The sequence below is a fragment of the Pinus tabuliformis genome, chromosome 6 (assembly GCF_031772625.1).
Source record: "Pinus tabuliformis cultivar Carrire ecotype Pingquan chromosome 6, CPIR1, whole genome shotgun sequence".
Taxonomy (NCBI): domain Eukaryota; kingdom Viridiplantae; phylum Streptophyta; class Pinopsida; order Pinales; family Pinaceae; genus Pinus; species Pinus tabuliformis.
The window spans coordinates 1,409,877,946-1,409,890,875 of NC_142292.1; the positions used below are offsets into that span (position 1 = coordinate 1,409,877,946).

The window sequence follows — 12,930 nt, forward strand, 5'->3', positions numbered from 1 at the left end:
CCACCTTCCAACAAAGCCTCTCTACTGCAACTTGCACTCTTGTCTGCATACCTAACTGGACTACAAGATTCTACGGCGAGAAATTCAATCTTGTCTCTAAACCCTTTCTGGTAGTTTCTCTGTCTCTTGCTACTCACTAACACCACTCGCTCTTCCATCAAATCACCTCTCGACACTGGTACACACTTTGTAGTCTCTGCAAAATGAACTGGTTGACTATCTCTGGCTTGAATTGTGTCTGGCTCTCTGCAACTGGCCAATTTGCACTACCTCCCTTAGTTTCATCTACTGGAATTAACTCAACCTCCTTTCCTCCTCCGGAAAATCGGGAACCTCTCTAGCTGGAACTACTCATGCTACCCGCAACTGGGCCATTTGCATTGCCTGTGTCATTGCAACTAGTTTTGCAATTGTCTCTCGAGTACTGACTGCAACTAGCTATGCAGTTGTCATATGAATAACTGACTATGCCTGCTAACACTGAACCTGCTACTATGATATTGTGGGCCCTTGTAGCTAAGGTGATGGTCCTGCAGCAACAATCCAGAACTAATCTAACTGATTTCTTTGATGCATATATGCTGGACCCTGCCTACCTTGATATGCATAAGTATCAAGCTTCTCCTCCCCTTGGATCTGGTGCCTCACTATCTTATTTTGAGCTTGATCCCTGTCTGGGAACCTTCTTCGCTTTGCAACTCGCACTTCCTTCAGCACCTGACTCCGGCAACTGGAAGTCAATTTGTTGTCCAAATCTACATTTTGGCTAACGCGCACAACCTCTTCTGGCTATCTCGTACGGTCATCTCTAGAAAGCTGCAAAAAAATGTGAAACTCAAATAACTGGAGAATGTTGTTGGAAATTCCCTCTCTTCCCTGTTGGGCCCGTTCTATGCTACTTGCACACCCTTATGGAATGTGCAGATCTACTACTACCTATCTCTGGAAATCCTTCTCTGGTCCTCTCTCTGCCTCCTACCTCAACTGTGCAACTCACTCAACTTTCCAGAAGTCCTTCTCCGAAATCCAGTACACGATCTGCTGCTCCTGAATCTCGCACTGGTTGACTAGAAAATTGCTTCGGCTTGTTGCAACTGAAAATCATAGATTTCCTCCTGAAAATTTCTTCCACCGAACGTTGATCCACTACTACAAATCTTTGTTGCAAATCAACTGCGCCCAGATCTGCTCAACGAACTTTCTGATCTGCTCACCAAAATTGTTTCTCGACAACACCACTGCCTGCTAGAACTGCTACTAGGCAAACAGAACTTTTCCACCTATCTAGATCTGGAAATCAAATTTCTTCCCAACAATTTGAAATACCTAGCTAGCCCTCTGAAATGTGAAATTTCTCCCTCTTCACTACTGAGCTCCTGATCTGATTAAAATTGCTCTAATACCATGTGAAAACTCCTTGAAATGCAACAACTAGAATTTATTCTTCTAACTGATTAATTATGCAGTTTATTTGTTATGGAAAATAACGAATAAATCACACTGCAATTTCTTCACCATAAAATTACTACGAATTTAAAAAAAAAAAAAAAAACAAAACAAAACAAAACAAAAACAAAAACAAAACAAAACAAAAAAAACTAGAACTGAGAAAATAGAACACACACAATAAAATTGACACCATTATTTTTGGACAAATGTCCCCAGAAAAACCCAACTGGGAAAACCAGTGCAGCAGTGAAATTTGAGTACAAATATTTGGATGCCAAACTGGCAATCCTCAGCAAATAATCTAGCCAAAATTTAGTGAGACAATTTTTTTCTCACCCGACACTAATGTCAGCTCTGAAGTTGGCTCAAAGTGGCTGCTTGAACACCCCTGCATCAGCCTCCAATTCATATTGCCTTTGGAACTACTCTGATGTTGTCGGTTTGCCCAACTCAACGTCTAAGAATGACTTGCTTGGCCTTCTGGAATTTTTCCCGACCACTAGCAACTTAATCAACCCTCTCTTTAGCTAAATCAAACCCTCCTCCAACGTTGCCTACGCAGTCCCTCCGCAGCCTCATTGAGAAAAACTTGGCCCTCTTGTTGTTGACTCTCCGACACTGGAAATCTCCTCTGGAATCACTGTCTTTGCTCCCTCTCTATCTTTGCGTCCCTTCTGGCTCGAACTATTCTTCCCTGTTGATGCTAGATAGCTCAATCTGTCAAGGGACTCAACCTCACGGGTGTGTCTTCTCCATCCCCATCGTCTTTCTCTTATACTCTCTCGTTGGTAAACCAACAGCCATGATTAGATCCCCATCAACGACTAAGATCATCTCAAACTCAATTCGTGTGAGTTTCTAGAGCATTCTTACATTTCTCAATTAATTTCCTTTAATTAATTGATTTCTCTAAAAGTTAAACTTAGGCATTTTTAATTATCGATCAATTAATTTAATTGAGTTGTCTCTAGGTGTTTTCTCCCAAATACTTTTATGGGTTTTGGAGATCTTGTGTTTCATAGCCTCTCTGACCAAAGTTGAGACTAGAACACCTGTCAATGCTACAAAAACTAATAGAAGTTGCTTGTGGGACTTTTCATACAGAGGATGGAATCTATTGTGAATCATGATACACTATGATAATCACAATTGCATCAAGCTCTTTGAGAACCCAATGTTTCAACTTTCATGATCACTCAAAGCATATCATGATCAGGTATCATCATCTCGGAGATGTGTGCAAAAAGGGATAGTAAAGCTACCGTACATTCGAAAAGAGGAGCAGACAGCAGATATCTTAACCAAGGCACTGGCAAGAAGCAGTTTTGTTCATTTTAGTTTTTGTTCATTACTTGCTAAGAGGGAGTGTTGAAAATAGTAACAAGAATGGTCTTCTTGACTTGTGCCTTAGTCAAGAAAGACCTCGCTCAGTCTTCCTTTAGCATGCACAAGTTCCTAGGAAATAGGACGAGTCATGAAGCAGTTAACTCATGCGAAGGAGTTGGAGGCTTAGTTCTGCTTGTCTCCAAGTGCGAGTTATATTTGGAAAGAGACGTTTTAGAGAGCTTCACGTTTTATTGAGGCAGGACGAGTTGAAGAGTCAGTTCAACTCAGTTAACAAGTCAAACTCAACTGGTATTCCAAATTTACACTCGTCAGATTTAGCATGAGCAAAAAGCTTATAAGGAGGATGAAGGCACATCATTGTTGAGCATGAATTTTGTGTGAGAGCTAGTTGTGAGAAGAGCATACTTAGGAGCAGCCTATACGCAGACCTTAGACAGAGAATTTCCTCGCAGAAAGTGCATTACGATATAGGAATTAATTCCTAAATAATAGGGGCTGTCCAGCGCTAGGAAATAGGAGCCAGAGAGCGCAAGGAAATAGGGAGCAAAGGTTGAGTTCTTGCAGGGAGGTTTCTAGTTTAGTTCAAGTAGAGAAATAAGTGTATTCTCTATTGAAACATTTGCCTTGTAAAGAGATCAATCGATCAATTTTCTGTCAATAAAATTATACAGCTAGTAGAGGGTTTTCCCAGTAGGGTTCCCTAAAAGATATTTTGTTATTGTATCGTGTGACTGTGTTTTTAATTCTGTTTCTATTCCACTGCAAATTTATAATAGAAATATTCTGGGTCTTGGTGAATCGAACCCAGTTTCAGTTAGTTCATCAAGCGGTTCCAGAATTTCAAGGAAATTCTACAGTCAAGGTCAAACTGTTATAGACATTCCTGTAAGTTGGTTGATGGGACAGAATTGTGGTTAAGGTTTCGATTATTGTTGCAAATATGTATAAACTGCCAGTTTAATATTCTGAATAGTCTGCCATTGCTACGAATGTTAAGTAACAGATCTACTGATGAACAGCCCTAGAGGCAGTTGTTAAATTAGGACTGATATTGTATTATGAACTGCTATATGTCTATATCTGTTTGAATTTGAAAACCAGTACAATTTATCTTGTGATTGTGTAACCCTAGGGGCAAAATAATTTCCTTGGGGCTTTACAAGAAAATCTTATAGTACTTTTTTGGAACGGGTGTAGAATTATGTATAGTCCTAATACAGTCCTGGAATTGTCAAATACGTATTGCTGCTAGCTTCGGCACACAGCCTCATTTGAATTAATATATTCTCTGTTTTGGTTAAAAAAATTGGAAAAAAATAAAAATAAAAGAGAGAAGATGATATCTTCCCTGCCCAGGTTAAAATATCACTTGTGAGTCGTGACATGTTTGCCCCTTGGAGGCCAATTGAAGCTGATAAGGTACACCAGGAAACTCACTCTTGCTTAAGTATTTGAGAGTGGTATGAGATGTGTTCTCATTTGAAAAAAATATGCTGCACACATTTATACGTTCAAAATATCCAGGAAATAAGTTGGACTAGAAATCATGATTATCATGTCAGAAAACACAAAAAAACATACAGAGCATCTTGCTGCCTTTCTGAACTCCTTTCGAGTATTGGTTGTGACATTGTGTTCAAAAACAGTTTTTTTTAATCTCTCATTTTGTGTATTTTTCAGCATGCACTTCTATCATTATTTTCAGAGGGAAACTCAGAAATCTCCCAAAAATTGTGTAGCTACAAATCCAAGTCAAGCACACAAGTTACATCAGCACAGTATGACACAATGCTCTTCAAGACTTATATAACTGAAAAGACTACAAACAGAATGCATTCTTCGCAAACCTGTCAGATTCCTAGTCGTGATTTACCAGCAATAAACCAGACACAAAGGCTACATACCATTGCACCCGCCACCTCGTCTCACGCTTCTCGATAACACAGAGACAAGCACGCAAAGCCTCTACAGCTCGTTCACGAACAACCACTGATGGATCCCGAAGTGCAACCCACACGGCATCCCCAAAGTCATGCACATGTACATTAAATACTGTTGGTGCATTTTCCGCCATTTCCTGCAATAAAAAAAGGTGTTCATACCCAATATAGAGCTTGATTGCACAATGGATCACTTAATTGTCTTTGTAAAAGAAACATGGGGCCAAATGCCAGGGAGGCCTGATACTTCCACAACAATAAAATGTTGGCATAGAAGCAACTAAAGTCAAAAGACGTATTCAATTCCAAAGAGATTAGAATAATTATCTACAAAAAAGGCTTAAACAAGCTTCAACCACCAATATACTCACTTTCAAAATCAAAACAGCTGCAAACCGGCGATACTCTACTCTATCAGCTTTAAGCCACTCCAAAGCATTCTTGACCTATAGTCACCATATATTATTATTAATATTCAATCTCTGAAACAATACTTGATTTTTCATCTCTCAAATAAATTAATAATACAACATTCAATGTCCTTGGAAAACAGACAAACCTGACATTCAACTTCATCGGCAGTCATTGCCCCTCCAGCTTTCGCAAGATGACCCAGAACCTTGCTTCCAAGTATCAGAACCTCATAATCATGTTTTTCTTCAAATAGATAACGCATATTACTGGAGAACCTTGAGACCTTGGAGGCAATTTCCCCTAATTTTACATCTATCAACTCATCAATAGCTCGTAAGGCCCCCAATTTGTCGGCAACATCAATGCTCATCATCAGGGCAGAAATTCGATCGTACAGCTGATCCATATAACGGGTAAATGCTTCTCCATTGAGATCCCGTGCCTCCTCTTCAACATGTTTTCTCAGCATCATTGCCGAACCCTCCTGAAAAGTAAAACCAAAACAATTTCACCAAAAACATTCAACGGTCATTTTTATGTGTTTTCAATAATCACTAACAGAAATTTTTCAAAATGGAAATCATGGGAAGTCTTCCACTGCCACCCCCAATTTTAGGAACCACAGCATTGTTTGATGGTGGTAACAGCCATCAAAGAGAGTTTTTTCCTCTATCTTTATTCTTGTGCTATTTTTTTCATAGATATGTTTGATAATTAACAAATACAGTTCATTATAGAAAGTGCAGAATTGATAGGATAGCTTTTATCAAAATGTTTGGACGAATGCTAGGAAATCTAGAAGCTGTGCCAGTCATTGCAGAGACCTTTGGGGAGTTGATAGCTAGGACTAGTTTTTGCAGCTCAAAGTTCCCATCATGAACATGCCATGGTATCCTGTACTGGACTACTGATCATCGGACTCAATTTCTTCTTTGATAAATGTTTTTGTTTATTACGCTGAAAGATGGTGATATTTGTCTTTCCTCAGAATCATAGTTCGGTGGTTTAGAATTTCCTTGATATATCATAGTAGAACTCTGAGATTCTGTGGTCTAGAATCATAATTCCGTGGTGTAAAATTTCCATGATATATCATAGTAGCACTTTGAAATTCCTAGCTACGAAGAGTTGCTGAATTGTGTACGGAAACTCATGGCCTGTCCTGTATCGACAACAGCAGTTGAGAGTTGTCTAACTAATCTACAATTTCAACCCATATGCTACCAAAATGGAATTGTCAAACTGTTCTGCTTTTTGAAATTATTTTGGTCGTATATTCACAAATTTGGTCATGATTTGACTAATTTTGGTTGTATATAAGTCCAAAACGTAGAACAGTTAGACTACTCCCGACCAAAATGGGTCAAATCACAACCAAAAAACTTAAAAGGTCATTGTACCGTGTACAATCAAAATGGGTCGAAATTCTAGAATAGTTAGACAACGCCTGTGGTAACTCGGTGAGTGTCATTTCTTCATCATCTATTACCAATTTACACTGTAATTGCAAACTCGGAATTTCATCCCTTCCAAGGTGATTTTGGATTTCCACAACTCCTCGTTTCACTGTGATCGGTATGCAAGTTGCTTCTCATTTTGCTGATGGTCATCTTTTTCTTCAAGCTGAAAACATCTGGATCCAACGTAGGATGTCAATGACAACACGCAAAGGTGCTGCGCTTAAGTGTAATTGTAGAAATTTGTTGAACAGAGGTTTGACATACGAATTCATACATATCAGGTTGCAAAAATGAATGGAAATCTACCATTGTACATACTACATAGCTTTCATCCCCAAATTAGAATTAAAATTGAGTTACATCTCAGACAATCAATAATAATGATTGACCTGGATAAAATAAATTACTCAGTTCAAAATATAACTAGGGCTCTCTTGCAGAGACCCTATGAAAGAAGGTGATCTGGAGAATACGCCACAGGGCCACCGCTCTGAGCAAAAAGATAAGTTGGTACACCATGACGATTAAAAATTTGAAAGTGGTCAATGTGTTTGCCTAATAAATATGGAGTTAGATTTGAACCTTCCCCTCGAAATAGAAGTTGCAAGCTTAAGCTAAAGTCGGAGTGGAAGCAATCAAACGGAAAGGAATACCTACGACTGAACTCAACCTTATACTCGCTAGTCCAACTTAAAGTTATAAGCATTCAAAACAATACCAGATGGTAAATTCTTTTTATATTACGAGACTATAATTGTGTCCTTATTTTTGCGGAAAACCCATCATTTCCATCATAATCTTCAGCTAGGCAAATGGATAAGATTCAAACAGAGAGTTCGCTGCTCAAATTCAGCTAAAGACCGCTACAGAAAATGAGTATGTGTGCAAACATATTTCAATTATGAGGCTCTAAAGGGAGGTTTTAGCAGAAAACCTGGGAATTCGTGGGACATTTTTGAGCTGGGGATACTTTACCTTTGGCGTGCCTAGCGTGCAGAGGTCTGCGAGGATCCGGCGAAGCGTATCAAGCCCTCCGCCAAAGCGTACGGATGCCCCGCCCGTCGCCATGGTGCTTGCTTTCGACGCCGATGATCCCCTGTTCTCCTCTCCCTTCAGGATGTTTACCATTGCTCAGCTTAGACCATCCTAAGACAACACTTGTACCACTGTACTACAGAGAACTGAGGTACAAATCCCAGACCAGCTAATTGTCCTCCTCCCCCTACTAGATTTTTCCCATAAATAATAAACACTTGTATGCAGAGAAAGGAGAGGTAGAAAGCCTTTACCATTGCTCAGCTTAGACCATCCTAAGACAACACTTGTACCACTGTACTACAGAGAACTGAGGTACAAATCCCAGACCAGCTAATTGTCCTCCTCCCCCTACTAGATTTTTCCCATAAATAATAAACACTTGTATGCAGAGAAAGGAGAGGTAGAAAGCCCTCGGCCAGCATACTAACCACCTAGTGGCAACAAACGTTCTCAAAGAAGTTACAGATTACAAATACCTCGGAATTGACTTCAACAAAAATCTAAGCTGGAATGGTTGTAAAAAGAAAAGAACTTTGGGGGCTTGGAAAGCATTTTATGCTTTTCAAAATAGGTGTAGAGAGGCAGAGTTATAGGACTGGAAGACCACTCAAACTCTTTTTGGGCTTCTAGTGATTCCAGTGATTCTATATGGTTGTAAACTGTGGGCTAGCAGTACTTTGGGGGGTTGGAAAGCATTTTATGCTTTTCAAAATAGGTGTAGAGAGGCAGAGTTATGGGACTGGAAGACTACTCAAACTCTTTTTGGGCTTCTAGTGATTCCAGTGATTCTATATGGTTGTAAACTGTGGGCTAGCAGTACTTCCGACATGCAATGGAGACAAATTGAGAAAATTCAGAAGCGTTTGATTACAAACAAATTTAAGATTAAAAGTGCAGTTCCTTATGATATCTTGTTATGTGAAACAGGGACTGCTCCTATTGAAGCAATTGCTATGGTGCGAGTCATAAGGTATTTAAAAAAAATTGAGCAAATGGAAGAGGGTAGATGGCCTAAGGTTGTCTTTAATGATAGATTGTGCAAGAGCAAAAAAACTTGGATGCAGCAAAATAACAAATGGTTTAGAAAATGGGATATTTGCTTGAACGCGTGCCCCATAAACAACAAAGAGATAAAAGCTTTTGTTATGGAAAAGTTCCACAAACGTACTTGGGAGAAGGAGCTAGGAAGAAAGAAAAATTACTATATTGAAGTGTTTAATCCCACTCATAATCATCAACCAAAAGCATACATAGAGGCCAATATCTCTTGGAGAACCAAAATTCTTATTGCTCAGTTAAGGACTAATTCTCATCAACTCCGTTGTGAAACAGGGTGCTGGAAAAGGCCAAAGGAAGTGTGGGAGGAAAGGGTGTGCATTTTTTGTTCTTCCAGAAAAGTGGAAACAGAAAAACATTTCATTTTAGAATGTGAGGCCTTCAAAGACAACAGGGAAAGTTATGTAGATACGCTGGCAGCTAGCTCTTGGGATAATCTATTTAACGAGGGGTTTGTCGAGAAGATGGAAGCATTTATTGTGAAGCTTCACAAAAAAAGGGCCGAATACATCAAGCAGATGAAGAAACAATCTATCCCATAGGCTATCTTTAGCCTCGTGGACGTTAAAATAATTTTTTTCTTTCTTTCTATCTAAACCCTCTTTCACAATAAAATATGTAAAATGGTTTTTCATTATCATGGTCGTGGAAAGAGCTTTTTTTTCCTGCCCTTTTGGAGGAATATGCTAGTGACTTTTACAAATTAAGTCGGTTGATTGGGTTGTGTTCTCATCGTTGAGAAAAAATATCATCATTATGTTAATAATTTAAAGTTCAAAATATTAATAAAATGTATATTAAATACTATAGAGATTAGTTTTATCCATTTTAAATATGGATTGATAAACTAGATTTATTTTAATTGTATGATAACCAAAGACTAATTATTATTTGATATATACCCCGATCGGGGTGGGAAAAAGGACCCTGTGTAGATTAATGATGGTGGGCAGTGCGTGTCTGCACAAGCCTCACTCTTGGGCAATCATTTTAAAGGATGCAAAGAGAGATTACAGAGAAGAGAGCAACCCGAGGCAAGGTACCAAGCTAATTATGGTGATAGAAGGGATGGGAAATGGCGGCGATCAGTTGGTGGCGGGCAGAAGAGGTGGCAATAAATCAACGGGAGCAGATGAAGACATCCATGCTAATCAATTAAGGACTTGTAAGGTGGCGAAGGCGGTTGATACCTGGTGTAAAATTCCTGGATACTGTTTCCGAAAAGAGCAAGAGACTATGGCGGAGGGAGGTAGGCAGGCAAGAGTAGATAGTGAAGAGGGTAGCAGAAGGATGAGGAAGACGGTTCAGCAGAGGACTCAGGAGGACGACAACTCTCAGGGGATTGATAACCATCAGAGGTTTAAAGAAAGCGAGGAGAGGATCAGGAGGAAGGAACAGGAGGGGACGGAAGAAGAGGGAATATACAGAGAAGGAGAGATGAGGAATGGGCAGGATGAATGCAGGAGGAGAGGGAGGTTCGAGGTCGGCCAAGGAAGTCAGGGTAACACCCGTGGTCGCCCCTCTAGAAGAGGCAAGGGCAGAGGTAGCAGGAAACGAGGAAGAACCGGGCAAGCTGGGAGCAAGGATCCTGAGACTCAGTCACCCAATAAACGGAAAAGAGGACGAAGAACTATGAATCAGATGGCCAGAGATGCTGAGCGCGCGTACAACAATGAGACCAATGTGGAGATAAGATGAATTATAGAGAATTTGGAAAAGAGAGTCCTGGAGGAAGCCTCTGATCCTGAGATGGAAGATTGGTGCTCTCTTATGCCGGACCCTGGAAACACCAGGGGACGCCTCTCCCAGTATAAACAGGCTCTGCATATGTATTGGGTGATGAAGTGTCTGCTAGCCAAAGCAATGGAACAGATTGCGGAAGAAATGACGGAGATAGCGCAAGGGTACCCGAGCTTGAAAGAGGAAATGAAGAGTTTGCACGTCGCGCTTCTGAAACAGGACAGAAAACTTGAGGATATCCAAAGCATACTGAAGCTGATAACCAAGGCGCACCACGAGGAAGAGGTGAAACCGGAGATCATGGTTGAATGATTTGATTTGCTTTTGTTGTGTTTTCAAATTTTAAAAGATAGGTCCAATAGAATCAGGCTCATGCACAGTTTGTGGAATGCAACAGTCGATAAGGATATAGCTTTATTTTTTTGGCAGGCTGTCAGTTATGTTTTAAATCTGATACTGCACTTACTCAGTTATTAAGTTGACAATTTCTGACTTTCGGTGACCTCCTTACTCGGTTTCCCTTCGGGGCGGGTGGAGGATACCTGTGTTTGTACATAGTTATGCTGGTTGTTGTTAATAGAAAAGGCCCTGCCGTAGATTACCAAAAAAATTATTATTTGATATATGGGTTCTTTTTGTTTATATGAAAAGGAATTTTCTTAAGACACCAATTTTTTATTTTTTTTGGGTTAGTTTATGAAAGTGTGTATACCATAACCCTTACCAAACTTGAACTTATTTGGAGACAAATGAGAAAAAAATCTCAAAACTATGAAATTTTCAAACCTGAAGAGACATAATGAAGTAGCTCAAGTAAATATTTCATAATGATATTCGAAGAATTAGACTCGTGACATGCTATACAAATTTTCTCTTGGGAAGAGGCCAAAAATCAACAAGTTTTGGGAAATTTACCATAACTTTCACTTGGCACATCAAATTCTCGTTACACTCATGGAATTGTAGAGAAGACATATTAGAGCATTATAGACAAAAATCTTAGATTCAAAATAGCTCAAATCTCAAAGATATATCAAGAAAAAGTTCAACCATTCAAATATTCTCTGAACCAAGGTTTTATAGATGTGTAACTTACAGGTGACATAACTTTTGATTAGAAAATCCAATTTTTTTGGTAACAAAACTTGTGATAAAGAGAAGTATTATTTTATTTTCCAACATGGCTCCAAAAAAAGTTTCTACACTAATTAAACCCCCTAAAGGCTCATCCAAGATTCATGAAGAAAGTGAAGACTTAAAATTTAGGTTCTCCCAATTAGAGAAGAAAGTTAATGAAATGAATGGTAGTTTGTTGAAAAAGGTGGATTTATTAGGTTTTCAAGAAAACCTTAAAAGAGAAATGATGGATGAAATGGAAAATAAAGTGAATGAAAATAAGGAAGAAATACAAAAATCCATGAATACCATGGAAAAGATTCTCTTGGAGAGACTTCCCAAAAGGTATATTGAGATCCAATAAAATTATGAAAATAAGGAAAACAATTATGCAGGAACTCAATAACCTAGGGGAATATTTTATCACAATTGGAGAGCACAAATATTGAATCACATAACCATTAGGGCTTCAAGCCAACACCAAGGAACTAATACATTTTGAAGATCGATACGAGGAAGTTTGATAGTAACGATCATGTATAACATGGAGATTCCAAATGGAGCAATACATTGTTCTACACCAAGTGGCAGCCTCAGAAGAGGTAACTATTACAACCATGTTTTTAGAACAGGATCAACATTATGGTATCAATGGATTTTCGAAAGGAAAAGGGATTCTATTATATCTTAGCCCATTTTTGCATTGGAATCAATATCACATTATGGGGATATTAATGGAAATATATTATTTAGTTAATAGGTAAATCTTCGACAAAAAGGCCTAGTTACAAAGTACATTCAACAATTCCTAAAATTGAGTCTTGTGGTAAAGAGCATTTCAAATGATAATTTGTTAGACCTATTTATGGGAACTATAAAGGAAAACATCCAACATGTCATGCATCTCCTTGAACTTAAATCTCTAGAGCATCCTTTTAGTCTAGCAAGGAAAGTTGAAAGTTAAATATGGCGACTAGAAAATTGGTCACTAGTAACTATAAAGAAAATCATGCTCCCTCTACTAAACCAACAAGGTTGACACCTCAGCAAATGGATGAAAGAAGAGCAAAGGGACCACGTTTCAACTACGACAATAAGTACAGTAAGGGGCATAAATACAATGAGAATAAAATATTCTAAGTAGATTGTGAAGATCAAGAAGATCAAGAAGTGGAACTCTCACAAGGTATAGAGCTAGAAAAGACTACTCCAACAATATTTTGTCATGCATTGGATGGCATCAATACTCCACAAACCATCTAGATAGAAAGATATATCTAAAATAGAAAGGTAATAGTATTGATTGATTCAGGTGTACATTTTTACTTGTAGATTCAACAACTTATGTGATATGCTAAAACACAAAATAA

At 38.7% G+C, this 12,930-nt stretch overlaps 1 protein-coding gene across 15 annotated transcripts in view; it reads right to left on the bottom strand.

Annotated features, from left to right (window-relative positions):
* LOC149263928 (serine/threonine-protein kinase TOR-like) overlaps nucleotides 1-8,121 on the bottom strand; it is a 489,849-nt gene extending 481,728 nt beyond the window's left edge. For 6 of the 15 annotated variants that reach the window (XM_089426909.1, XM_089426904.1, XM_089426914.1 and 3 more), the window contains exons 1-4: nucleotides 7,586-8,111; nucleotides 5,296-5,634; nucleotides 5,108-5,182; nucleotides 4,701-4,873 (exon numbers count right to left, since the gene is read on the bottom strand). In XM_089426909.1, the coding sequence (XP_089283035.1) occupies nucleotides 4,701-4,873; nucleotides 5,108-5,182; nucleotides 5,296-5,634; nucleotides 7,586-7,738 (740 nt within the window). In that variant the 5' untranslated portion in view covers nucleotides 7,739-8,111. Of the gene's footprint in view, nucleotides 1-4,700; nucleotides 4,874-5,107; nucleotides 5,183-5,295; nucleotides 5,635-7,585 lie in introns of all 15 variants that reach the window. The other 9 variants (XM_089426946.1, XM_089426940.1, XM_089426951.1 and 6 more) reach the window with 6 other exon arrangements.
* Between the last annotated feature and the right edge of the window lie 4,809 nt (nucleotides 8,122-12,930).